We start from the raw sequence: 26,507 nt of genomic DNA on the forward strand, positions 1-26,507 counted from the left end.
TCCAAGTCTTTTTACTTCCGGACAACAGCACCATGATTTTTAAGTGATTCTGCAGTAATACGCAGTAAACAGTAAAAAGAAAAAAAATGTAATAAATAACATCACATTTCAAAGTCATCCTGTTAGAAATTGTTTGGCTAAGGTTCACATGACTAACACTTTCTCTGTTGATGCTCCTCAGTGTTGAGCAGTGTCGCCAGTAAAAAAAAATTATTGTAAAGTGTTATATTTGGCACTTCCTTGTAGGCCTATTTTGGCCTCATTTTCACTTTTTGGTCAAAATTGTCCTTTTTTCTTTTTTTGGCTGAAAACTGAAAGAAACTTTTTTTGCCAAACCTTTCGGTGACATCTCTAATAAATATTATATTAAATATATACTTGTCTAATTTACCCACAGTAAGTTGAACATATCACTGATAGATTTTATTTCACATGAATGAGCTTAAAATATTCTCTGTTTACAAATAGCGAGAGCACGTAAGATGGGGGGATGGGGGGCACAGCTTCCAGGAAGTGTCTGTTAGCATTGGAGAGTTCAAAACACCTGCGCAGATCATTCCAGATTCCACATGTCTGTTGGCTCATTTCTCATTATATTAGAGAGAAAAAGACTGCTGTTGTGGTGTATTTTTGAGTGCTGAACTCATACAAGCATAAGCCACTATTTTTGTGGAGCTCCTACACAAAATGCATAATGGTTGTTAGGTCTGACAATACAGGTCTTGCCACTGTCACCCCTGGTGTGCACATTAGTGAACTAAATATTAAATCTACATACAGATTTCTGTAAAATTGCTTTGTGTCAGTGTCTGTTGTTTTATAGTGCTATACAAATACAATCCGATTGCTGATATATACTCGTTTTCCAACCTTTTTTATGCTTCTGCCATTAGGCGGTGGAGGCATTATGTTCTTGGGCTGCTCTTCCGTCTGTCTGTCTGTCTGTCCCGTGCATTCGTCCGAGATTCTCATTAGTGCAATATCTCAGCAGAAGAACTGATTAGATTTTGGAATTGAGCCAAATGGGGTCAAGGTCACAGCAGGGACAAAAGTCTGAAATTGTTTTTCTTCAATAGCTTCCTTCCTGTTTGGAGTATATACTGTATTAAGGATATTTCTGGCATAGGAACAAGAAGGAGTAGACTTGTAACAAGAAGGGAGTAGACTTGTTGAATGCAGAGCATCCCCATTGACACTGCTGACACTGAGTTCTACTTGTTCTCTCAGTTTTTCCCACATGCCTCCCAGCCTTGCTCACAACTGAGTTACTATGCTCCACTGGTCTGAAATCTGTCTGTGATTGTGATTTGGATCACAAACTAATACAATTTTAAATCTGCATCTCAGACATCAATACATTGCAGTGCCTAATTCTTTTACTTGTTAATTGTTATTAATATTAATTAATACAGATTAAAATCTGTTTATTAAAATCAATTAGGAACTGAATAATTTCTTTTATTAAGGCATGAAATTTCAAAACGTTATTGGTGTTTGAATAAATTTAGTTATGACACTTCTGTACAGTTTTCCGTTGTGGTTGTGTACCATCAGGGTTTTTGTACACACTGTGAGTATTTACTGTCACTGTGGTAGCCTGCCCAGCTGGCACAGTAATAAACTGCCGAGTGACTTTTCTTCAGGTTTACTATCCTCAGATCATAATTATCAGACTGTATCCTCACATCGAAGTCCTTTGCTTCAGGATGGTTATCATGAACAGGTGTGCTTCCTTTTTTGACATATAGGATCCTTGTGAGAGCTTCACCTTCTTTCTTTTGGTACCAGTGGACATAATCAGTGGATAATCCGGTCACTTTGCAGCTGATATGCACAGTTTTACCCTCTTCCTTTGTCATGGAGAGATCCCTTTTGCTCCAGTTTCACTCCCAGTACAGCTTCTGTAATCAATATCAATTTGTAAAACAGCCATTGTGCTATTTCGTTTTCAATTTTTTTCTCTTTTTTCCTCTTTTTTCATTTTTTCCTTTGGTGTGCTATGATACTTACCTGTGACCAGTGAGAAGAAAACAGCATATATGGCTATAAACATTTTGATTTGGTTGTAAAATAAAGTATGCTCTCAGTTCAGCACTCTTTACTGTTCATGTCTTTGCATTAATGCTAGTTTAGAACGTCTTTCCTTTATAAAGTAATGATGTCATTTCCTGGGGTGGGGATTGGCTACCTTGTCAGCCAACATTAACCCTGACTTGTTAGTTATTTCCTTATTACTGAACAGAAAAAAACAAGACTAATAATAATGCAAGACATTCAGCCACCTACAGTAACCTCTGTAATATAAATATATAATTTTTAAATTGTGTTCCTGTTTCATTATAAGCACATAAAGGTTTATCAAATAAAATATATAAATAAATAAATTAATTAATTAATTAATAGCACATTCCAGTTTTTGACACTTTTCTGGAATCTGGCTGATATTGGCACATGCAATGTGTAGAATGAGCTATTGATGGCCAAAAAGATTATATGGGCCAGAAGTATGTGAATACCTGACCAGTCACACGTTTATGTGTTTGTTGAAGATCCCATTCTAGATTTAATCTCCATTTTGCTGTTATAATCACCTCCACTCTTCTGAGAAGGCTTTCCACTGGATTTTGCACTGTGGCTGTGGGGATTTGTGACCATTCAGGCACAAGAGCAATAGTAAAGTTGGGCATTAATGTAGGGTGAGAAGGCCTGACATACAGTAAGCATTTCAATTCATTCAAAAGTGATCAGTGGGGTTGAGGTCAGGGGCTCTCTGCAGGCCACTCAAGTTCTTCCACGCCAAACTTGTCAAAAATGACTTAAATTCCATGGTTTTAAATATAATATATACTTGTATACTATACAAATAAAATTTTATTGCTGGATCAATACAAAATTTTCCACCTTTTTTTTACTCTTAGTTTTTCCTACTTGCCCCCCTTGTGCACATTTGTCTTATTGTGCTCCCTGGTCTGAAATCTGTCTGTGGTTGTGATTTAGGCTTGAAACTTATACAGTTTTAAATCTGTATCACAGACCTGAATAAACTGCAGTGCTTAATTCTTATTACTCCAATCCTTAATTAATATTAATTAATACTACTTAAAAGTGCTTAATACAGATAATTCAAATAGTGTTAGTTATTGGTAATATCATTATTTATTTAACAGTACTGTATTACATAATTATTTATTTATTAAAAAAATTTGTATTGATCCAGCAATCAAATTAAATAATTAAATCCTATTTATGTGATAGTGGCACACACACAAAAATAAAGCATTTGTTTGTATGTGAATAAATAGGGTCTTAACTATTTAAGGATTCAATAAATAGAAATTATTTTTAAGTAGGTGATTGTAATGAAGGAGACTCAGTGAAATAGTGAGTGTCCCATGTACAGAAGGTTTATTTACAAATGAAATCCAGATTCCAAGCTACTTAGTTATTAAACAGTTCATACAGAATAGGCAAGGAGCAACAATATCCAGAGAGTATTACATTTGCAAAATCACAGGCAAAGGTCAGTACACAGAATCAAGATCAGATCAAGTAAGGATAATCCAAGGCAAGAGAAATCAAGAAACAATGCAAGGTAATACACAGAATGGCTGTCCAGAACAAAAGGTTTAGAACTTACTCAAAAGAAAATTGTCAGCAAGGCTATGCAGTTATGCTAAGTGTCAATGTGGTTTAAATACTATCCAAATATTTTAAAAAAAATTGATTTAACAAATGAAAAAGAGCTGGAATTTGGGAGAGGTTGCCCTGTGGTGGTGTGGCGGTGGATGTAACAGTGACCATGTTTGTACTGTTGAATGAATTTATGAACTAATCACATCAAAATTCATTTAATTCTTGTCATTGTCAGAAATATTTATTTCTTTGTGCACATTACATATTTAAGTGGTGCAAACTGACACACAGACAAGCTAATCTGTCATTTATGAAGTTACATTCCTAGCACCTTGCGGTTAGTTGGGCTGTGTAGGTTATACATGTTTGGCAACAGTAGAGAAAGAGAACAGTGGTTCTGGTAGGAGCAGTGCTGCTAGGGGCCTACTTCAGACTGGAGTAGCGCACTGATCAGCAGCTACTTGTAAATAATAGCAAAAACTTCACTGCATATCAGAAAACAAAAAGGTAATTTTTAGTTTTATAGATGTTAAGTCTTCAAGAGACAGTAGTTCACTGGGAATAATTCTTCTTTTTGGAACTGATTGTTTATTGTTTAAAGACATGAAATTAAAAAAAAATAAGAAATTTTAAAAATTGTTATCAATGTTTGAATAAATTTAGTTTTAAGACTTCTGCAGAGTTCCTGCTGTATTTGTGTACTATCAGAGTTTCTGTACATACAGTGAATATTTACTGTCACTTTGGTAGTTTTCCCAGCTACCACAATATATAGTAGAGATGAATTAAATAATGAATACGAGCTCAAAGTGCAGACTTTCATATTTAATTTGAGGGGATTTACATCCAAATCAGGTGAACTGTGTAGGAAGTACAGCACTTATTATATGTGGTCCTTCCTTTTTATAAGACCAAAAGTTATTGTGCCACATACTACTGGCATGTACTGGTGCTGCCATGTACACCTATAGGGTAGACCCAAAGGTACTGCTTCTAGCTGACTGTCAAAAACACACTGTTCACAGAGCAAGATAAGGGGTTTATGCCCAGGAATATTTTTGAGATTCCTGTAGAGTTTGACATGTGTGTATTCACATTTTCTCACTTCATATCATTTCCTGTTGTGGTTGTGTACCATCAGGGTTTTTGTACACACTGTGAATATTTACTGTCACTGTGTACTCCCAGGCGGCGCAGTAATAAACTGCCGAGTGAGTTTTCTTCAGTTTTGCTATCCTCAGATCATAATTATCAGACTGTATCCTCACATCGAAGTCATTTGCTTCAGGATGGTTATCATGAACAGGTTTGCTTCCACGGCTAACATATAGGATCCTTGTGAGAGCTTCATTGTCTTTCTTTTGGTACCAGTGGACATAAGTGGAGGATAATTCGGTCACTTTGCAGCTGATAGACACACTTTTGGTCTCCACTTTTGTCATGGAGAGATCTTTTTGCTCCAGTGTCACTCCCAGAATAGCTTCTATATTTAAATAATAATAATAATAATAATAATAATAATAATAATAATAATAATAATAATAATAATAATAATAATAATAAATAAATAAATAAATAAAAACAAAATAATTTAATTAATTAATTAATTAAAAATTTAATCTGTAAAACAGCAATTCTTTTTTTTTTCAACAATTTTTTTTTCTGTATTATGTTTTCTATTTTTGTCTCTTACATTCTCTTTTTTTTCATTTTTGTTGCTGTGCTATGATACTTACCTGTGGCCAAAGAGAAGAGAACAGCATATATGGCTATAAACATTTTGATTTGGCTGTAAAATAAAGTATGCTCTCAGTTCAGAACTCTTTATTGCACCTGTTTTTGCATTAATGCTAGTTTGCAACATGAGTCTTTTCTTTCTAAAGTAATGATGTCATTTCCTGGGGTGGGGATTGGCCACCTTGGCAGCCAGCATTAACCCAGACTTTGTGTATTAGTTATTTCCTTATTACTGAACAAAAACCCCTTTACGTTTAAACAGTAAACCCTGTTTACTACTCTGGAATGAATTTCTCATTGACCCAGGCTACCAGTAAAACTGTTTTTTTTTTTTATTTTTATGTTATATGTTTAAAAGTTTCAAATACGAAAAGGAGAGAATTTGACAGGAACAAAAATAAACACTTTCCTTTATACTTAGAAACACTACTGTTGAATCTTGTTACTTTATTGCTCTAAACATATCTGGTATAAAAACATACAGATATGTACATGAATATTTGGACATTGACAAAGTTATATGTATTGTCGCTGTCTACCACAATATATAGTAGAGATAAATTAAATAATGAATATGAGCTCAAAATGCAGACTTTCAGATTTAATTTGAGGGGATTTACATCCAAATCAGGTGAAATGTGTAGGAAGTACAGCATTTATTATATGTGGTCCTTCCTTTTTAAAAGACCAGAAGTAATTGTGCCACATACTACTGGCACGTACTGGTCCTGCCATGTACACCTATAGGGTAGACCTAAAGGTACTGGTTCTAGCTGACTGTCAGAAACACATTGTTCACAAGATAAGGGGTTTATTCCCAGGAATATTTTTGAGATTCCTGTAGAGTTTGATATGTGTGTATTCACATTTTCTCACTTCATATCATTTCCTGTTGTGGTTGTGTACCCTCATGGTTTTTGTACACACTGTGAATATTTACTGTCACTGTGGGTGCTGTCCCAGGCGGCGCAGTAATAAACTGCAGAGTGACTTTTCTTCAGGTTTGCTATCTTCAGGTCATAATTATCAGACTGTACCCTCACATCAAAGTTCTTTGCTTCACGAAAGTTAGCATCATGAACAGGTTCCTGGCTTCCACTTTTGATGTATAGGATCCTTGTGAGAGCTTCACCTTCTTTCTTTTGGTACCAGTGAACATAGTCGCTACTGGATAATCCGGTCACACTGCAGCTGATATACACGCTTTTGCCCTCCTCTTTTGTCATGGAGAGATCTTTTTGCACAAGTTTGAGTCCCAGAACAGCTTCTGTAATGAAAAGTAATTGGAAAAACAGCCATTCTGGTATTTTGTTTTCTTTTTTCCCCTCGTTTTTTTTAATTTTTTTAAAGCTCTTTATTTTTATATCTTTATAGCTATGAATTTTTTATAGCTGTGTTTTATTGCTGTGATCTGATTCTTACCTGTGACCAAAGAGAAGAGAACAGCAAATATGCCTATAAACATGTTGATTTGGATATAAAATAAAGTTTGCGCTCAGATCAGTTTTTGCATTAATGTAATATAGAACACGAGTCTTTCCTTTATAAAGTAATGATGTCATTTCCTGGGGTGGGGATTGGCCACCTTGTCAGCCAACATTAGCCCAGATTTGGTGTATCAGTAATTTTCTTATTATTAAAAAAAATACAAACAATAATGTAAGACATTGTATTATAAGACATTATTTGTGCTAGTTCTAGGAATAGGAGTAAATGAAGGGAATTTGACACTACCTTTTAATTTTTTATACATGTTTGTCTACAGTAGAAAGTTATCAGTGCTTGAATAGTTAAGAGACTCTGGTAGTGTTTCTCTTGTGATTGTATATCATCAGGGTTTCTGTACACACTTTGAATGTTCACTATCACTGTGAGAGTCTCTTTCCCAGCTGGCGCAGTAATAAACCCCTGAGTGACTTTCTTTCAGTACTTCTATCTTCAGATCATAATTATCAGATCCGTAATTATCTGTATCCTCACTTTAAAGTCCTCTGCATCAGGATGGTTATTATCAGGAACAGGTGAGCTCCCTTTTTTGACACAAAGGATCCCTGTGAGAGCTTCTTCATTGTCTTTCTTATGGTACCAGTGGACATAATCTGTGGTTAATCCCGTCACTTTGCAGCTGATTTGCACAGTTTTAGTCTTCTCTTTAGTCATGGAGAGATCTCTTTGCTCCAGTGAAACTCCAAGGACAGCTCCTGTAATTATTAAAAACAGCCATTTCGGTATTTAGCTTTCTACTACTTCTCTTTCTTTCAATTTTTTCTCTTTTTATATTTTATTTCAGTGATCTGATACTTACCTATGGACAAGGTGAAGAGAACAGCATATATGGCTATAAACATTTTGAACTGTATGTGAAATAAAATAAGCTGCAGTTCAGCACTCTTTATTGCACCTGTGGTGAATGTGTGGGGATTGGCCACCTTGGCAGCCAGTCAATGTACACCTATAGGGTAGACCCAAAGGTACTGCTTCTAGCTGACTGTCAAAAACACATTGTTCACAGAGCAAGATAAGGGGTTTATTCCCAGGAATATTTTTCAGACTCCTGTAGAGTTTGACATGTGTGTATTCACATTTTCTCACTTCATATCATTTCCTGTTGTGGTTATGTACCATCAGGGTTTTTGTACACACTGTGAATATTTACTGTCACTGTGGGTGCTTTCCCAGGCGGCACAGTAATAAACTGCAGAGTGACTTTTCTTCGGGTTTGCTATCTTCAGATCATAATTATCGGACTGTACCCTCACACCAAAGTTCTTTGCTTCACGAAAGTTAGCATCAGGAACAGGTTCCTGGCTTCCACTTTTGATGTATAGGATCCTTGTGAGAGCTTCATCTTCTTTCTTTTGGTACCAGTGGACATAGTTGCTACTGGATAAGTCGGTCACTTTGCAGCTGATATACACGCTTTTGCGCTCCTCTTTTGTCATGGAGAGATCTTTTTGTACAAGTTTCAGTCCCAGAACAGCTTCTGTAAAAAAGTAATTGGAAAAACAGCCATTCTGGTATTTTGTTTTCTTTTTTTCCCTCTTTTTTCTGTTTTTTTAAAGCTTTTTATTTTTATAGCTTTATAGCTATGAATTTTTATAGCTGTGTTTTATTGCTGTGATCTGATTCTTACCTGTGACCAAAGAGAAGAGAACAGCAAATATGCCTATAAACATGTTGATTTGGATATAAAATAAAGTTGTATCAGATGAGTTTTTGCATTAATGTAGTATAGAACACGAGTCTTTCCTTTATAAAGTAATGATGTCATTTCCTGGGGTGGGGATTGGCCACCTTGTCAGACAACATTAACCCAGATTTGGTGTATCAGTAATTTTCTTATTATTATTAAAAAAAAAAAATGATGACTATAATGTAAGACATTGTATTATAAGACATTATTTGTGCTAGTGATCAGTGATCTGATACTTACCTATGGCCAAAGTGAAGAGAACAGCATATATGGCTATAAACATTTTGAATTGCATGTGAAATAAAATAAGCTGCAGTTCAGCACTCTTTTTTGCACCTGTATTAATTCAAGTTTAGAACATTAGTTTTTCATTTATAAAGTAATGATGTCATTTCCTGGTGTGGGGATTGGCCACCTTGTCAGCCAGCATTAACCCAGACTTGGTGCATTTGTTATTTTCTATTTCTTAAAAAAAATTACTATAACACATCATCATAGCATTGTCAGTGTGCACTAGTAGGTGAGACCCTCTGAAATATTGCAGAAATATAGCCACACCTTACATTTCATTCCCAGTATATTCCCAGGAATATTTTTGAGACTCCTGTAGAGTTTGACATGTGTGTATTCACATTTTAACACTTCATATCATTTCCTGTTGTAGTTGTGAACCATCAGGGTTTTTGTACACACTTTGAATATTTACTGTCACTGTGTCACTGCTGTACTCCCAGCTGGCACAGTAATAAACTGCAGAGTGACTTTTCTTCAGGTTTGCTATCTTCAGATCATAATTAGCAGACTGTGGCCACACATCGAAGTCCTTTGCTTCAGGATGGTTATCATGAACAGGTTTGCTTCCACTTTTGACATATAGGATCCTTGTGAGAGCTTCATCTTCTTTCTTTTGGTACCAGTGGACATAGTTGCTACTGGATAAGTCGGTCACTTTGCAGCTGATATACACGCTTTTGCGCTCCTCTTTTGTCATGGAGAGATCTTTTTGTACAAGTTTCAGTCCCAGAACAGCTTCTGTAAAAAAGTAATTGAAAAAACAGCCATTCTGGTATTTTGTTTTCTTTTTTTCCCTCTTTTTTCTGTTTTTTTAAAGCTTTTTATTTTTATAGCTTTATAGCTATGAATTTTTATAGCTGTTTTATTGCTGTGATCTGATTCTTACCTGTGACCAAAGAGAAGAGAACAGCAAATATGCCTATAAACATGTTGATTTGGATATAAAATAAAGTTGTATCAGATGAGTTTTTGCATTAATGTAGTATAGAACACGAGTCTTTCCTTTATAAAGTAATGATGTCATTTCCTGGGGTGGGGATTGGCCACCTTGTCAGACAACATTAGCCCAGATTTGGTGTATCAGTAATTTTCTTATTATTATTAAAAAAAAAAAATGATGACTATAATGTAAGACATTGTATTATAAGACATTATTTGTGCTAGTGATCAGTGATCTGATACTTACCTATGGCCAAAGTGAAGAGAACAGCATATATGGCTATAAACATTTTGAATTGCATGTGAAATAAAATAAGCTGCAGTTCAGCACTCTTTTTTGCACCTGTATTAATTCAAGTTTAGAACATTAGTTTTTCATTTATAAAGTAATGATGTCATTTCCTGGTGTGGGGATTGGCCACCTTGTCAGCCAGCATTAACCCAGACTTGGTGCATTTGTTATTTTCTATTTCTTAAAAAAAATTACTATAACACATCATCATAGCATTGTCAGTGTGCACTAGTAGGTGAGACCCTCTGAAATATTGCAGAAATATAGCCACACCTTACATTTCATTCCCAGTATATTCCCAGGAATATTTTTGAGACTCCTGTAGAGTTTGACTTGTGTGTATTCACATTTTAACACTTCATATCATTTCCTGTTGTAGTTGTGAACCATTAGGGTTTTTGTACACACTTTGAATATTTACTGTCACTGTGTCACTGCTGTACTCCCAGCTGGCACAGTAATAAACTGCAGAGTGACTTTTCTTCAGGTTTGCTATCTTCAGATCATAATTAGCAGACTGTGGCCACACATCGAAGTCCTTTGCTTCAGGATGGTTATCATGAACAGGTTTGCTTCCACTTTTGACATATAGGATCCTTGTGAGAGCTTCATTGTCTTTCTTTTGGTACCAGTGGACATACTGTGTGGATAATCCGGTCACGCTGCAGCTGATAGACACTCTTTTGGTCTCCTCTTTTGTTATGGAGAGATCTTTTTGCTCCAGTGTCACTCCCAGAACAGCTTCTGTAAATAAATAAATTAATACATTAATTAATTAATTAATCTGTAAAACAGCAATTCTGGGGGTTTTTTGTATTATGTTTTCTATTTTTGTCTCTTACATTCTCTTTTTTTTTTTCATTTTTATTGCTGTGCTATGATACTTACCTGTGGCCAAAGAGAAGAGAACAGCATATATGGCTATAAACATTTTGATTTGGTTGTAAAATAAAGTATGCTCTCAGTTCAGAACTCTTTATTGCACCTGTTTTTGCATTAATGCTAGTTTGCAACATGAGTCTTTTCTTTCTAAAGTAATGATGTCATTTCCTGGGGTGGGGATTGGCCACCTTGGCAGCCAGCATTAACCCAGACTTTGTGTATTAGTTATTTCCTTATTACTGAACAAAAACCCCTTTACTTTTAAACAGTAAACCCTGTTTACTACTTTGGAATGAATTTCTCATTGACCCAGGCTACCAGTAAAACTAGTTTTGTTTTGTTTTTTACTTTTATGTTATATGTTTTAAAAGTTTCAAATACGAAAAGGAGAGAATTTGACAGGAACAAAAACAAACACTTTCTTTTATACTTAGAAACACTACTGTTGAATCTTGGTACTTTGAGGACAAATTGCTCTAAACATATCTGGTATAAAAACATACAGATATGTACATGAATATTTGGACATTGACAAAGTTATATTTATTTTAGCTGTCTACCACAATATATAGTAGAGATAAATTAAATAATGAATATGAACTCAAAATGCAGACTTTCAGATTTAATTTGAGGGGATTTACATCCAAATCAGGTGAAATGTGTAGGAAGTACAGCGTTTATTATATGTGGTCCTTCCTTTTTAAAAGACCAGAAGTAATTGTGCCACATACTACTGGCATGTACTGGTCCTGCCATGTACACCTATAGGGTAGACCCAAAGGTACTGCTTCTAGCTGACTGTCAAAAACACACTGTTCACAAGATAAGGGGTTTATGCCCAGGAATATTTTTGAGATTCCTGTAGAGTTTGACATGTGTGTATTCACATTTTCTCACTTCATATCATTTCCTGTTGTGGTTGTGAACCATCAGGGTTTTTGTACACACTGTGAATATTTACTGTCACTGTGGGTGCTTTCCCAGGCGGCGCAGTAATAAACTGCTGAATGGCTTTTCTTCGGGTTTGCTATCTTCAGATCATAATTAGCAGACTGTGGCCTCACATCGAAGTCCTTTGCTTCAGGATGGTTATTTTCATGAACAGGTTTGCTTCCACTTTTGACATATAGGATCCTTGTGAGAGCTTCACCTTCTTTCTTTTGGTACCAGTGGACATAAGTGGTGGATAATTTGGTCACTTTGCAGCTGATAGACACACTTTTGCCCTCCTCTTTTGTTATGGAGAGATCTTTTTGCTCCAGTGTCACTCCCAGAACAGCTTCTGTAAATAAATAAATAAATAAATAAATCTGTAAAACAGCAATTCTGGGTTTTTTTTTTTATTATTATTGCTGTGCTATGATACTTACCTGTCACCAAAGAGAAGAGAACAGCATATATGACTATAAACATTTTGATTTGGTTGTAAAATAAAGTATGCTCTCAGTTCAGAATTCTTTATTGCACCTGTTTTTGCATTAATGCTAGTTTGCAACATGAGTCTTTTCTTTATAAAGTAATGATGTCATTTCCTGGGGTGGGGATTGGCCACCTTGGCAGCCAGCATTAACACAGGCTTTGTGTATTAGTTATTTCCTTATTACTGAACAAAAACTGTTTACTTTTAAACAGTAAACCTTGTTTACTACTTTGGAATGAATTTCTCATTGACCCAGGCCACCAGTAAAACTAGTTTTTGTGTTTTGTTTTTTTTACTTTTATGTTGTACGTTTTAAAGGTTCAAATAAGAAAAGAAGAGAATTTGACAGGAACAAAAACAAACACTTTCCTTTATACTTAGAAACACTACTGTTGAATCTTGTTACTTTGAGGACAAATTGCTCTAAACATATCTGGTATAAAAACATACAGATATGTACATGAATATTTGGACACTGACAAAGTTATATTTTTTCTTGCTGTCTACCACAGTAGTGAAGTGAAGTGAGGCCAAGTATGGTGACTCATACTCTGAATTTGTGCTCTGCATTTACCCCATCCAAGTGCACACACACAGTAGTGAACACACACCCAGAGCAGTGGGCAGCCTTTTTTGCTGTGGCGCCCGGGGAGCAGTTGGCAAAATATAGTAGAGATGAATTAAATAATGAATATGAGCTCAAAATGCAGACTTTCAGATTTAATTTGAGGGGATTTACATCCAAATCAGGTGAACTGTGTAGTAGAAGTACAGCATTTATTATATGTGGTCCTTCCTTTTTAAAAGACCAAAAATAATTGTGTCACATACTATTGGCACTGTGAGGGGCAGGACTTGAGCTCAGGTCTCTGGGGTCAGAGACTGACACTTTGCCCTTGCGCCACACAGGCTCAGGGGCTAGGGGGAGCACTTGCAAAGTAGTGGACCCAAATGCAGAAACCCAGAGCACGGTTCAGGGTAAAATGTAGGAATCTTCAAAATGCAAGATAGAGCCAAAGGAGAATTCCAAAAAATCCAAAAGTAAATCCAAGCAGGTTTAACTGGGCAACAAAAACACAAGATGCCAAAGGCACAAAATCTCAAGAGTCCAAAAATCCAATAGTCATATAGCAAGGTCAAAACTGGATAACGAACAAAAAATACAAAAGTCTCAAGAAATTCAAAAAACCCAGAGAAATTCCAGAAGGTTAAAGTTGGCAATAACAAAACAAGATACCATACCCAAAAACAGGCAGTTTGTAGATAAATCCAAACCAGAACAGTCAGAAAGTGACTAGGGCTTGGTCATGGCAAGAGAAACACTGAGCAAAGAACTGAGGAATAGGGCAACTTAAATACACACACAGGAACCCAGGCACAGGTGAAAACAATGAACTTAATTAAAGACACAAAAAATAGTAACAAAAACACTCAAGGGAGACCTCTCGTGGTCAGGACAAAGCCATAACACTGACAGGCACGCACTGGTGCTGCCATGTACACCTATAGGGTAGACCCAAAGGTACCTCTTCTAGCTGACTTTAAAAAAACATTGTTCACAGAGCAAGATAAGGGGTTTATTCCCAGGAATATTTTTGAGATTCCTGTAGAGTTTGATATGTGTGTATTCACATTTTCTCACTTCATATCATTTCCTGTTGTGGTTGTGTACCCTCATGGTTTTTGTACACACTGTGAATATTTCAATTCAATTCAATTCATTTTTATTTGTATAGCGCTTTTTACAAAGGTCATTGTCTCAAAGCAGCTTTACACAAACAAAAGTAACTTTTACTGTAATATTTACTGTCACTGTGGGTGCTTTCCCAGGCGGCACAGTAATAAACTGCAGAGTGACTTTTCTGCAGGTTTGCTATCTTCAGGTCATAATTATCAGACTGTACCCTCACACCAAAGTTCTTTGCTTCACAAAAGTTAGGATCAGGAACAGGTTCCTGGCTTCCACTTTTGATGTATAGGATCCTTGTGAGAGCTTCACCTTCTTTCTTTTGGTACCAGTGAACATAGTCGCTACTGGATAATCCGGTCACATTGCAGCTGATATACACGCTTTTGCCCTCCTCTTTTGTCATGGAGAGATCTTTTTGCTCCAGTGTCACTCCCAGAACAGTGTCTGTAATCAAAAGTAATTGGAAAAACAGCCATTCTGGTATTTTGTTTTCTTTTTTCCCTCTTTTTTCTGTTTTTTAAAGCTTTTTATTTTTATAGCTTTATAGCTATGAATTTTTATAGCTGTGTTTTATTTCTGTGATCTGATTCTTACCTGTGACCAAAGAGAAGAGAACAGCAAATATGCCTATAAACATGTTGATTTGGATATAAAATAAAGTTTGCGCTCAGATCAGTTTTTGCATTAATGTGGTATAGAACATGAGTCTTTCCTTTATAAAGTAATGATGTCATTTCCTGGGGTGGGGATTGGCCACCTTGTCAGCCAACATTAACCCAGATTTGGTGTATCAGTAATTTTCTTATTATTAAAAAAAAAATACTAACAATGATGTAAGACATTGTATTATAAGACATTATAAGATATTGTGCTAGTTCCAGAAATAGGAGTAAATGAAGGGTATTTGACACTACCTTTTAATTTTTTATGCATGTTTGTCTACAGTAGAAAGTTATCAGTGTTTGAATAGTTAAGAGACTCTGGTAGTGTTTCTCTTGTGATTGTGTATCATCAGGGTTTCTGTACCCACTTTGAATGTTCACTATCACTGTGGGAGTCTCTTTCCCAGCTGGCGCAGTAATAAACCCCTGAGTGACTTTCCTTCAGTTTGTGTATGTTCAGATCATAATTATCATCCTGTATCCTCACTTTAAAGTCCCCTGCATCAGGATGGTTATTATCAGGAACAGGTGAGCTCCCTTTTTTGACATAAAGGATCCTTTTGAGAGCTTCTTCATTGTCTTTCTTATGGTACCAGTGGACATAATCTGTGGTTAATCCCTTCACTTTGCAGCTGATTTGCACAGTTTTAGTCTTCTCTTTAGTCGTGGAGAGATCTCTTTGCTCCAGTGAAACTCCAAGGACAGCTCCTGTAATTATTAAAAACAGCCATTCCGGTATTTAGCTTTCTACTACTTCTCTTTCTTTCAATTTTTCCTTTTTATGTTTTTATTTCAGTGATCTGATACTTACCTATGGACAAGGTGAAGAGAACAGCATATATGGCTATAAACATTTTGAACTGTATGTGAAATAAAATAAGCTGCAGTTCAGCACTCTTTATTGCACCTGTATTAATTCAGGTTTGCAACATGAGTCTTTTCTTTATAAAGTAATGATGTCATTTCCTGGGGTGGGGATTGGCCAGACCTGGTGCATTTGTTGTTTTCTATTTATTAAAAAAAATTACTATAACACATCGTGATAGCATTGTCAGTGTGCACTAGTACGTGAGACCCTCTGAAATATTGCAGAAATATAGCCACACCTTACATTTCAAGAAAAGTTTATCTTAAACACTTTAGGCCCAAGACCCTTTCTTCTTTGAAAAATCTCACCTGGATTAATAATTAATTAATTAATCTGTAAAACAGCAGTTCTGGGTTTTTTTTGTATTATGTTTTCTATTTTTTTCTCTTACATTCTCCTTTTTTTCATTTTTGTTGCTGTGCTATGATACTTACCTGTGGCCAAAGAGAAGAGAACAGCATATATGGCTATAAACATTTTGATGTGGTTGTAAAATAAAGTATGCTCTCTCTCAGTTCAGAACTCTTTATTGCACCTGTTTTTGCATTAATGCTAGTTTGCAACATGATTCTTTTCTTTATAAAGAAATGATGTCATTTCCTGGGGTGGAGATTGGCCACCTTGGCAGCCAGCATTAACCCACACTTGGTGTATTAGTTATTTACTTATTACTGAACAAAAACCCCTTTACTTTTAAACAGTAAACCCTGTTTACTACTTTGGAATGAATTTCTCATTGACCCAGGCCACCAGTAAAACTAGTTTTTGTTTTTTTTTTACTTTTATGTTATATGTTTTAAAGTTTCAAATACGAAAAGGAGAGAATTTTACAGGAACAAAAATAAACCCTTTCCTTTATACTTAGAAACACTACTGTTGAATCTTGTTACTTTGAGGACAAATTGCTCTAAACATACAGATGTGTACATGAATATTTGGACATTGACAAAGTTATATTTATTCTCGCATTTATTATATGTGGTCCTTCCTTTTTGAAAGACCAAAAGTAATTGTGCCACATACTACTGGCATGTACTGGTGCTGCCATGTACACGTATAGGGTAGACCCAAAGGTACTGCTTCTAGCTGACTGTCAAAAACACACTGTTCACAGAGCAAGATAAGGGGTTTATTCCCAGTGGACTGCTGGACTGCAGGTCAGGTCTGAGGGGTAATAGGCAAGAAAGGAACATCAGTAACATTAATAACACACTAAACCATGATCTGTTCTGCTGGACTGAGGTTATATATACACAATTAAACAGTCATTTGTACATTTACAGATGTTAATTCTTCAAGACACAGTAGGTCCGTGGGAATATTTCTTCTATTTGGAACTTATAGAGAGACATAAAATTTAGAAAAGTTATCAGCGTTTGAATAAATTTAGTTTTAAGACTCCTGTCAAGTTTGACATGTATGTATTCACATTTTCATTCTTTATACCATTGCCTGTGTATATGATTTCCTGTTGTGGTTATATACCATCATGGTTTTTGTCACACACTGTGAATATTTACTGTCACTGTGTCACTGCTGTACTCCCAGCTGGCACAGTAATAAACTGCCGAGTGACTTTTTTTCAGTTTTGCTATCTTCAGATCATAATTATCAGACTGTATCCTCACATCGAAGTCCTTTCCTTCAGGATGGTTAGTATCAGGTACAGGTGGGCTATCTCTTTTGACATACAGGATCCTTGTTAGAGGTTCACTTTCCTTCTTTTGGTACCAGTGGACATAATCTCTGGATAATTCAGTCACATTGCAGCTGATATACACACTTTTGCCCTCCTCTTTAGTCATGGAGAGATCTTTTTGCTCCAGTTTCACTCCCAGAACAGCTTCTGTAAAAACATTAATCTGTAAAACAGCAATTCTGGGTTTTTTTCTCTTCTTTTTTTTTTCATTTTTATTACTGTGCTATGGTACTTACCTGTGACCAGAGAGAAGAGAACGGCATATATGGCTATAAACATTTTTATTTGGCTGTAAAAAAAAAAAAAGGAGTATGCTCTCAGTTCAGCACTCTTTATTGCGCCTGTTTTTGCAATAATGGTTATTTACAACATGATTCTTTTCATTTTTCAAAGTAATGATGTCATTTCCTGGGGTGGGGATTGGCCACCTTGGCAGCCAGCATTAACCCAGACTTGATGTATTAGTTATTTACTTATTACTGAACAAAAACCCCTTTACTTTTAAACAGTAAACCCTGTTTACTACTTTGGAATGAATTTCTCATTGACCCAGGCCACCACTAAAACCTGTTTGTTTTTTTGTTTTGTTTTGTTTTTACTTTTATGTTATATGTATTAAAGTTTCAAATACGAAATGGAGAGAATTTGACAAGAACAAAAATAAACACTTTCCTTTATACTTAGAAACACTACTGTTGAATCTTGTTACTTTGAGGACAAATTGCTCTAAACATATCTGGTATAAAAACATACAGATATGTACATGAATATTTGGATATTGACAAAGTTATATTTATTCTCGCTGTCTACCACAGTATATAGTAGAGATGTACTGCTTCTAGCTGACTGTCAAAAACACACATTGTTCACAGAGCAAGATAAGGGGTTTATGCCCAGGAATATTTTTGAGATTCCTGTAGAGTTTGACATGTGTGTATTCACATTTTCTCACTTCATATCATTTCCTGTTGTGGTTGTGTACCATCAGGGTTTTTGTACACACTTTGAATATTTGCTGTCACTGTGGGTGCTGTCCCAGCTGGCGCAGTAATAAACTGCTGAGTGACTTTTCTTCGGGTTTGCTATCTTCAGATCATAATTACCAGACTTTATTCTCACATCGAAGTCCTTTGCATCAGGATGGTTATTATCAGGAACAGCTTTGCTTCCACTTTTGACATACAGGATCCTTGTGAGAGCTTCACCTTCTTTCTTTTGGTACCAGTGGACATAATCTCTGGATAAGTCGGTCACACTGCAGCTGATATACACACTTTTGCCCTCCTCTTTAGTCATGGAGAGATCTTTTTGCTCCAGTTTCACTCCCAGAACAGCTTCTGTAAAAACATTAATCTGTAAAACAGCAATTCTGTTTTTTTTTTCTCTTCTTTTTTTTTTCATGTGATATGGTACTTACCTGTGACCAGAGAGAAGAGAACGGCATATATGGCTATAAACATTTTGATTTGGCTGTAAAATAAAGTACGCTCTCAGTTCAGCACACTTTATTGCACCTGTTTTTGTATTAATGCTAGTTTGCAACATGAGTCTTTTCATTTATAAAGTAATGATGTCATTTCCTGGGGTGGGGATTGGCCACCTTTTCAGGCAGCATTAACCCAGATTTGGTGCATTTGTTATTTTCTAATTGTTGAAAAGAAAAGAAAAACAATACTAACAATAATACAAGACATTGTGCCACCCTGGTGGTTAATTTAACACACTGGTATGTGTGACCCTCTGAAATGTTCCAGCACTACTCACACAGCTTAAATTTCAGGGAATGTTTACCTTAAACACTTTATGCCCAAGACTCACCCTTTCTTCTTTGAATGAAGTTATTTCCTTATTACTGAACAAAACCCCTTTATTTTTATACAGTAAACACTGTTTACTACTCTGGAATGAATTTCTCATTAACCCAGGTCAACAGTAAAACTGTTTGTTTGTTTTTTTCCTTTGGTTGTTTGTTTGTTTTTTTCTATGTTATATGTTTTAAAGTTTTAAAACAGAAATTATGGGGTTTTTTTGTTTGTTTGTTTTTTTTTTTTTTAGTATTATGTTTTCTTTTTTTTCTCTTACATTCTCTTTTTTTCATTTTTTATTGCTGTGATATGATACTTACAAAAACAAACACTTTCCTTTATACTTAGAAACACTACTGTTGAATCTTGTTACTTTGAGGACAAATTGCTCTAAACATATCTGGTATAAAAACATACAGATATGTACATGAATATTTGGACATTGACAAAGTTATATGTATTGTCGCTGTCTACTACAGTATATAGTAGAGATGAATTAAATAATGAATATGAACTCAAAGTGCAGACTTTCAGATTTAATTTGAGGGGATTTACATCCAAATCAGTTAAACTGTGTAGGAAGTACAGCATTTTTTATATGTGGTCCTTCCTTTTTAAAAGATCAAAAGTAATTGTGCCACATACTACTGGCACGTACTGGTGCTGCCATGTACACCTATAGGGTAGACCCAAAGGTACTGCTTCTAGCTGACTGTCAAAAACAAACATTGTTCACAAGATAAGGGGTTTATTCCCAGGAATATTTTTGAGATTCCTGTAGAGTTTGACATGTGTGTATTCACATTTTCTCACTTCATATCATTTCCTGTTGTGGTTGTGTACCATCAGGGTTTTTGTACACACTGTGAATATTTACTGTCACTGTGGGTGCTGTCCCAGGCGGCGCAGTAATAAACTGCCGAGTGACTTTTCTTCAGGATTGCTATCCTCAGCTCATAATTATCAGACTGTATCCTCACATCGAAGTCCTTTGCTTCAGGATGGTTATTTTCATGAACAGGATTGCTTCCACTTTTGACATATAGGATCCTTGTGAGAACTTCATTGTCTTTCTTTTGGTACCAGTGGACATACTGTGTGGATAATCCAGTCACTTTGCAGCTGATAGACACTCTTTTGCCCTCCTCTTTTGTTATGGAGAGATCTTTTTGCTCCAGTGTCACTCCCAGAACAGCTTCTGTAAAAAAAAATAATAATAATTAATTAATTAATTAATTAAGTAATTAATCTGTAAAACAGCAATTCTGGGGATTTTTTGGTATTATGTTTTCTATTTTTTTCTTTTACATTCTCTTTTTTTTATTATTTTTATTGCTGTGCTATGATACTTACCTGTCACCAAAGAGAAGAGAACAGCATATATGACTATAAACATTTTGATTTGGTTGTAAAATAAAGTATGCTCTCAGTTCAGATCTCTTTATTGCACCTGTTTTTGCATTAATGCTAGTTTGCAACATGTGTCTTTTCTTTATAAAGTAATGATGTCATTTCCTGGGGTAGGGATTGGCCACCTGACTTGGTGTATTAGTTATTTACTTATTACTGAACAAAATCTGTTTACTTTTAAACAGTAAACCCTGTTTACTACTTTGGAATCAATTTCTCATTGATTCCACCAGTAAAACCTGTTTTTTGTTTTGTTTTGATTTTACTTTTATGTTATATGTTTTAAAGTTTCAAATAAGAAAAGGAGAGAATTTGACAGGAACAAAAATAAACACTTTCCTTAATACTTAGAAACACTACTGTTGAATCTTGTTACTTTGAGGACAAATTGCTCTAAACATATCTGGTATAAAAACATACAGATATGTACATGAATATTTGGACATTGACAAAGTTAGATTTATTTTAGCTGTCTATCACAGTATATAGCAGAGATGAATTAAATAATGAATATGAGCTCAAAGTGCAGACTTTCAGATTTAATTTGAGGGGATTTACATCCAAATCGAGATGTAGGAAGTACAGCATTTATTATATGTGGTCCTTCCTTTTTAAAAGACCAAAAGTAATTGTGCCACATACTATTGGCACGTACTGGTGCTGCCATGCATGGTGCATTTGTTATTTCCTTATTTTGGGGGGAAAAAACAATACTAATAATAATGTAAGACATTTTATTATAAGACATCTCATTTTACTAGTTCTAGGAATAGGAGGAAATGAAGGGAATTTGACACTACTGTTTAATCTTGTTACTTTGAGGTCAAACTGATCTCAACATTATAAATTATGTTCCTGTTTCATTACAGTAATTAAGCCAAGCATGTAAAATAATAATATATTACACATTCCAGTTTTTCACACTTTTCTAGATTCTGGTATTCTGTAGGCTTGTACTGTCACATGCAATGTGTAGACTGTGCCACTGGTGGGCAAACAAGATACTGCTACTCCCACAAATATGAAAATACACAGGAAGCAGTGTTTCATCTGTTTAGCACAGGGGGGTAGTAGTGCTCACTATTAATAAAGGATCAGAAACTGGTTAAAGTGACATCACAATAATAACTGCATGCCCACATTGTCCTGCTGGACATTCAATCGTGCTATGTAAGAAACCTGATATTTCTTTCTAGGAAAGTGGGTAATACCTGGCCCTTTCACTTAAAAGATACATTCATTGTATCATATAATGCTCTGTATTATTATTGTTACTGTTGTTTTTGCTGTTGTTTTTGTTATTGCTGCACACAAAACTTAACCTTTAATACCAATTAACATGCTGTTGAATGCTCTGTCTTCAAACTATAAGGCAGCATTTTTTTTTATTTCATAGTAGCTGGCTACTGGATTAATGGGGGTCAACATCCCAGTTCACCAAAACACATTAACTAAACAAACACATAATGTCTTTGGTTAAAATGACCAGCAGAAAGAACAGGTGAAACCCCACAAAATGAAGAGCAGCTGGCTCCTCAGTCGGGAGGAGGAACCTGCCATCTGCACTTGCAGTCATTGCCTTTCCTGTAGTTGCATCCACCTTGTTGCTTTCTGTTATCAACAATCTCATCTGCTGGTTCTCGCTGACAATCAAGGCACCACCAGTGATTCTGCTTGGTTGTGGTTGTGAGCACCTTTTCTTAGAAGGAGAAATGGCACTTGTTGACTTTGCTAGCATGTGCAAATAAGGAGCACAATGCCGGCCAATTTGTCAGGGAACTATTAGGAAGACATCTTGCTTTATCTTATGAAAATATCAGACAGTTGTGTTCGCTAACCTCACCAAGACCAAACTCTGACTAACTCCACCTGCGTGAGAGAACAAATGTGCTCCTCCTGATGCAAACTTCTACCGCAAACATACAGATTAATGTTACAACTTTACATCAGTGCACATTCAGGGAGAATTTAAGGCTGCAACATAAACTGCATAATGTGCACTAAATTGTGCCTGAATTGTTAAGACACTAAGGGTTAACTGACATATCAATACTAGGTGAGTGGCAAAACCTCTCACCTTCAGCAAGCTAACTTGTGATCTAATCTGATGTCAGATGTAATGATGTAGCTATGATCATTCTGCAGGATCATAAAACAGCACAGTGTCTACAAACCAAGCTAGCTGCCTGACATTCGCTGGCTAACCATAACAAAAGCTCTGGTCGAAGGGGACTGCTCCGCTGTAATCTCACAGCCTGCTGCTTGTGCAGAACTGCTTTTGACAGGAACAAAAACAAACACTTTCCTTAATACTTAGAAACAATACTGCTGAATCTTGTTACTTTGAGGACAAATTGCTCTAAAGATATCTGGTATAAAAACATACAGATATGTACATGAATATTTGGACATTGACAAAGTTATATTTATTTTAGCTGTCTACCACAGTATATAGTAAAGATGAATTAAATAATGAATATGAGCTCAAAGTGCAGACTTTCATATTTAATTTGAGCGGATTTATATCCAGATAATTTAACATCATCCAAATAATTTATTATATATGGTCCTTCCTTTTTTAAAAGACCAAAAATAATTGTGCCACATACTACTGGCATGTACTGGTGCTGCCATGTACAACTATAGGGTAGACCCAAAGGTACTGCTTCTAGCTGACTGTCAAAAAACACTGTTCACAGAGCAAGATAAGGGGTTTACGCCCACAATTATATGAGTAGGGTTATACCTGTTTAAGGTTTCAATAAATAAAATTATTTAGCAATATGTGGCCGCATTTGTACTGTTACATGAATTTATGAATTAATCACGTAATTCATAATTTAACCTTTGTCATGTTCAGGAATATTTCTTTCCTTTGACATTATATATTAATTTGTTGTGAACTGACACACTTAAACTGGCTGGTCTGTCATCTATGATGCTATATTCCTAGCACCTTGTGCTTGTGTAGGATATACATGTTTGACGACAGTAGAGAAAGGGAATGTGGGGTTTCTGGTAGGGAGCCGTGGTGAGAGGCGACTACTTCAGACTGGCTACACCACTGATCAGCAGCTACGTGTAAATAGAAAATGCTTTTCAGTGTATCAGACAACCAAAAGTAACTTATAGTTTTACAGAGTTTAAGTCTTTAAGACACAGTAGCTCTGTGGGAACAGCTCTGCTATTTGGAACTGATAATTTATTTTAGGAAGACATTGAATGTAAAAGAGTTCCCTTTCGATACTACACTCGTACTGCGTCGCTAGACACTATGGGGAAAACTCCTTTTTCTCTGATGACTGAAGCCGTTACAATCACGCAGTGAAACTGCACGGCCATTGGTTCGTGCAGTGCAATAAAGCAAACCAATGGCTCGGCAGCGGAACTGCACGCGCCTATGGCAAGGAAGCCCACCAGAATGGGCAGAGCAATCTGATATATAAGCGGGCATTGCGCCATAGGGTCTCAGATCAATTCTCCTTCAGCGACGAAGATCTTCTCTCCACCGAGCTACGAGACTTGAAGCTGCTCGCCGTTGACACGCCTCGCTTCGGACAAGAGCTACTCTCCTGCGCCGTCCCGCTGTTCTTGCCGAGCTTCGAGCCGCTTTCAGCGTCCGGCGCAGATACGAGCTCGTCCTCTGCCGCCATCGGGCGAGCTAAAAGAGCTAAAAGAGCCTTTTTTCTCTAAAAGAGCTTTTTTTCTCTAAAAGAGCAAGCGGCGTTGTTGCAAATGCCGCGCAGTCGTTGCAGCTCGTGCAGAACCGCCCTGCACGCTGACGACCACTCAGAGTGCGTTTCCTGCCTGGGCAGACCCCATGCAGAAGCCGCTCTGACGGAGATGGAATGTTCACACTGCGTGAGCATGAGTATCTCCTCTCTGCGCGCTCAGATCGCTTTCTTTTCTGAAAGCGACTCCGCCCCTCCTGCCCTCCCATGTTCTTCCTGCCAGGGACCTGCGAGGAAAAAACAGTGGGGCAGAGAGGCTCAGTGCCCAGCTGTGAACGAGCTCACACCGGCTCAGACCCTGCATGCCTCGCTCTCGCCGTGCAGAGAGGATTCTCCCATCCTCTTTGAGTGCCCGGACCAGCGTCCCTCGGCTGATGCGAGCGACATGGTTTTGTTCGGCGCGATCGAGGATGAACTGCTAGACGACAGCACGTCTCTAGCAGCTTCAGACGTGGAGGATATTTGGGGCTCTTCCTTCGACCCCACCCCTCTGCTGTCTATGGATCCCATCATCACCAAGACAGGGATGAACGCCAAGCTTTACGTGTCCTCTCTAAAGCGGTGGAAGAGCTGTGATTAGAGTGGCCCACACCGGAGGAGCCCACTCGGAGCCATCTGGACGAATGGTTCCTGTAGGGGCGCCGTCAGGCCCCTTGTCAGTGAGCCATGCCTTTTTTTCCAGAGGTCCATCACGAGCTCACAAAGTCATGGCGCGCTCCCTACTCGGCTCGCCTTCGCACGTCCGTTTCATCCGCGATCTCCACGGTCGACAGGGTGGACGAAAAGGGCTATGAGAGACTTCCTCCACTGGATGAGTCAGTGGCCGCACACCTCTGCCCGCCCACTGCCATCGGATGGAGAGCGAAGGTCGCGCACCCCACGAAACCGTGCAGGACAACGTCTGCCCTTGCTGGACGAGCTTACTCCTCCTCCGGGCAGGCGGCCTCAGCTCTGCACTCCAGGTCTTTCAGGCCAAACTCCTCCAAGTTACGGACTAGTCGGGGCCCGATCCTGCGGCTTTTAAGGAGCTGCGCAGTGCAACGGACCTGGCCCTATGAGCGACGAAGGCGACGGCTCAGGCCATCAGGAGATCAATGGCCAATTTAGTGGTGTTGGAGCGCCGCTTATGGCTGAATCTTACAGAGATCAAAGAGGTGGACAAGGTTCCTTTCCTCGACTCTCCGGTTTCTCCCACGGGGCTGTTCGGACCCGCCGTCGAAGGGTTTGCTGAGCATTTTACAGCTGCGCAGAAGTTGTCCGAGGCAATGCGACACTTCTTGCCGAAGCGCTCAAGCTCTTCGAGTGTCACCAGTCGCCCCAAACCTGCTCCAATGCAGCAGCCGGCTAGACCCGTGCCTGCGCCTGCTCAGCCTACTCAAAAGCCTGAGCCTCCACAGCGCTCCCGCTCAGCCAGACGCCACTCATTTCTGAGACACCAAGGACCCCGGCCCAAGCTGACGCTGGATCCTGCGCCTCAGGCGTCGTCCTGATCTACTAGACAGGAAGAGGAGGGGGCGAAGTCTTGCCATCGCTGGACCACCCCCCAAACGGTCTCTGTTATTCCCCCAAGCACCCTCTTCTGTTCCCGGGTGCCGGTGGCAGTGTGTTTGTAAATGCTGTTGTGGACACTGGGCCCATTCTGAAAACGCCCACACAAACATCCGCTGTTATAGCGAGAAAAAAAAACACAAAGCAAATTTTCTCTTCTACTTATAACGAGTGTCAGGTCCCCTCACAGAGATTTGCCACTCGAACCAATCCAACCCCTCACCACACGGGCAGAGGCCTGGCAGGCCATCCCCGGGGTGTCAGATTGGGTTTTGGCGATTATAAAACGAGGTTACTCACTCCAGTTCACATCCTACGCTCCGAGGTGACGACCCTACTGGTGAAGGGTGCCATAGAAACGGTCCTGCCAGCACTGAGCGAGTCAGGATTCTACAGCCGTTACTTCCTCGTCCCCAAAAAGGGTGGAGGCCTTCGTCCCATTCTCGATCTCAGACACCTGAACCGCGCACTCATGAAGCGGCCATTCAGGATGACTACTTTGAATCAGATCCTCTCGCAAATACGCCCAGGGGACTGGTTCTTTTCTCTGGATCTGAAGGACGCATACTTTCACATCCAGGTAGCCCCCAGCACAGACGATTCTTGAGATTAGCCTTTGAGGGAGTGGCTTATCAATACACACTCCTGCCTTTCGGACTGTCCCTGGCTCCTCACACTTTTACGAAGTGCATAGATGCGGCTCT

At 37.8% G+C, this 26,507-nt stretch overlaps 1 protein-coding gene, 1 pseudogene and 7 gene segments (V, D, J or C); all 9 read right to left on the reverse strand.

Annotated features, from left to right (window-relative positions):
- Nucleotides 1–6,067: 6,067 nt before the first annotated feature.
- Nucleotides 6,068–6,878, reverse strand: LOC128318196 (probable non-functional T cell receptor gamma variable). The segment is given in 2 exon segments: nucleotides 6,068–6,637; nucleotides 6,793–6,878. Coding segments are annotated over 2 exon segments (402 nt in total).
- A 323-nt stretch (nucleotides 6,879–7,201) lies between these two features.
- LOC117597076 (probable non-functional T cell receptor gamma variable) lies at nucleotides 7,202–7,767 on the reverse strand (annotated as a pseudogene).
- Nucleotides 7,768–7,789: 22 nt separating this feature from the next.
- LOC128318195 (T cell receptor gamma variable 4-like) lies at nucleotides 7,790–8,651 on the reverse strand. The segment is given in 2 exon segments: nucleotides 7,790–8,353; nucleotides 8,504–8,651. Coding segments are annotated over 2 exon segments (402 nt in total).
- A 123-nt stretch (nucleotides 8,652–8,774) lies between these two features.
- LOC117597074 (probable non-functional T cell receptor gamma variable) lies at nucleotides 8,775–9,817 on the reverse strand. The segment is given in 2 exon segments: nucleotides 8,775–9,595; nucleotides 9,744–9,817. Coding segments are annotated over 2 exon segments (432 nt in total).
- A 621-nt stretch (nucleotides 9,818–10,438) lies between these two features.
- On the reverse strand, nucleotides 10,439–11,264 carry LOC117597075 (probable non-functional T cell receptor gamma variable 10). The segment is given in 2 exon segments: nucleotides 10,439–10,832; nucleotides 10,977–11,264. Coding segments are annotated over 2 exon segments (429 nt in total).
- A 1,949-nt stretch (nucleotides 11,265–13,213) lies between these two features.
- LOC128318161 (Ig kappa chain V-VI region NQ5-61.1.2-like) lies at nucleotides 13,214–14,717 on the reverse strand. The segment is given in 3 exon segments: nucleotides 13,214–13,308; nucleotides 14,198–14,524; nucleotides 14,675–14,717. Coding segments are annotated over 3 exon segments (465 nt in total).
- A 2,392-nt stretch (nucleotides 14,718–17,109) lies between these two features.
- On the reverse strand, nucleotides 17,110–17,618 carry LOC128318162 (T cell receptor gamma variable 3-like). The segment is given in 2 exon segments: nucleotides 17,110–17,456; nucleotides 17,546–17,618. Coding segments are annotated over 2 exon segments (390 nt in total).
- Nucleotides 17,619–18,204: 586 nt separating this feature from the next.
- LOC113540113 (T cell receptor alpha variable 5) lies at nucleotides 18,205–18,832 on the reverse strand. The gene is made up of 2 exons (XM_053233630.1): nucleotides 18,727–18,832; nucleotides 18,205–18,646 (listed from the first exon to the last, which is right to left on the reverse strand). The coding sequence occupies exons 1-2, from the start codon at nucleotides 18,767–18,769 to the stop codon at nucleotides 18,294–18,296; spliced, it is 396 nt and encodes a 131-aa protein (XP_053089605.1). The 5' UTR covers nucleotides 18,770–18,832; the 3' UTR covers nucleotides 18,205–18,293.
- Nucleotides 18,833–19,695: 863 nt separating this feature from the next.
- LOC128318197 (T cell receptor gamma variable 3-like) lies at nucleotides 19,696–20,573 on the reverse strand. The segment is given in 2 exon segments: nucleotides 19,696–20,312; nucleotides 20,468–20,573. Coding segments are annotated over 2 exon segments (396 nt in total).
- Between the last annotated feature and the right edge of the window lie 5,934 nt (nucleotides 20,574–26,507).

The sequence above is a fragment of the Pangasianodon hypophthalmus genome, chromosome 4, assembly GCF_027358585.1.
Source record: "Pangasianodon hypophthalmus isolate fPanHyp1 chromosome 4, fPanHyp1.pri, whole genome shotgun sequence".
Lineage (NCBI taxonomy): Eukaryota > Metazoa > Chordata > Actinopteri > Siluriformes > Pangasiidae > Pangasianodon > Pangasianodon hypophthalmus.

Coding starts and splice junctions, on each gene's coding strand:
- LOC113540113 (XM_053233630.1), bottom strand. CDS start 18,769: ATGTTTATAGCCATATATGCCGTTCTCTTCTCTCTGGTCACAG. Junction 18,647..18,726: donor TCTCTTCTCTCTGGTCACAG/GTAAGTACCATA, acceptor ATGTTTTTACAG/AAGCTGTTCTGGGAGTGAAA.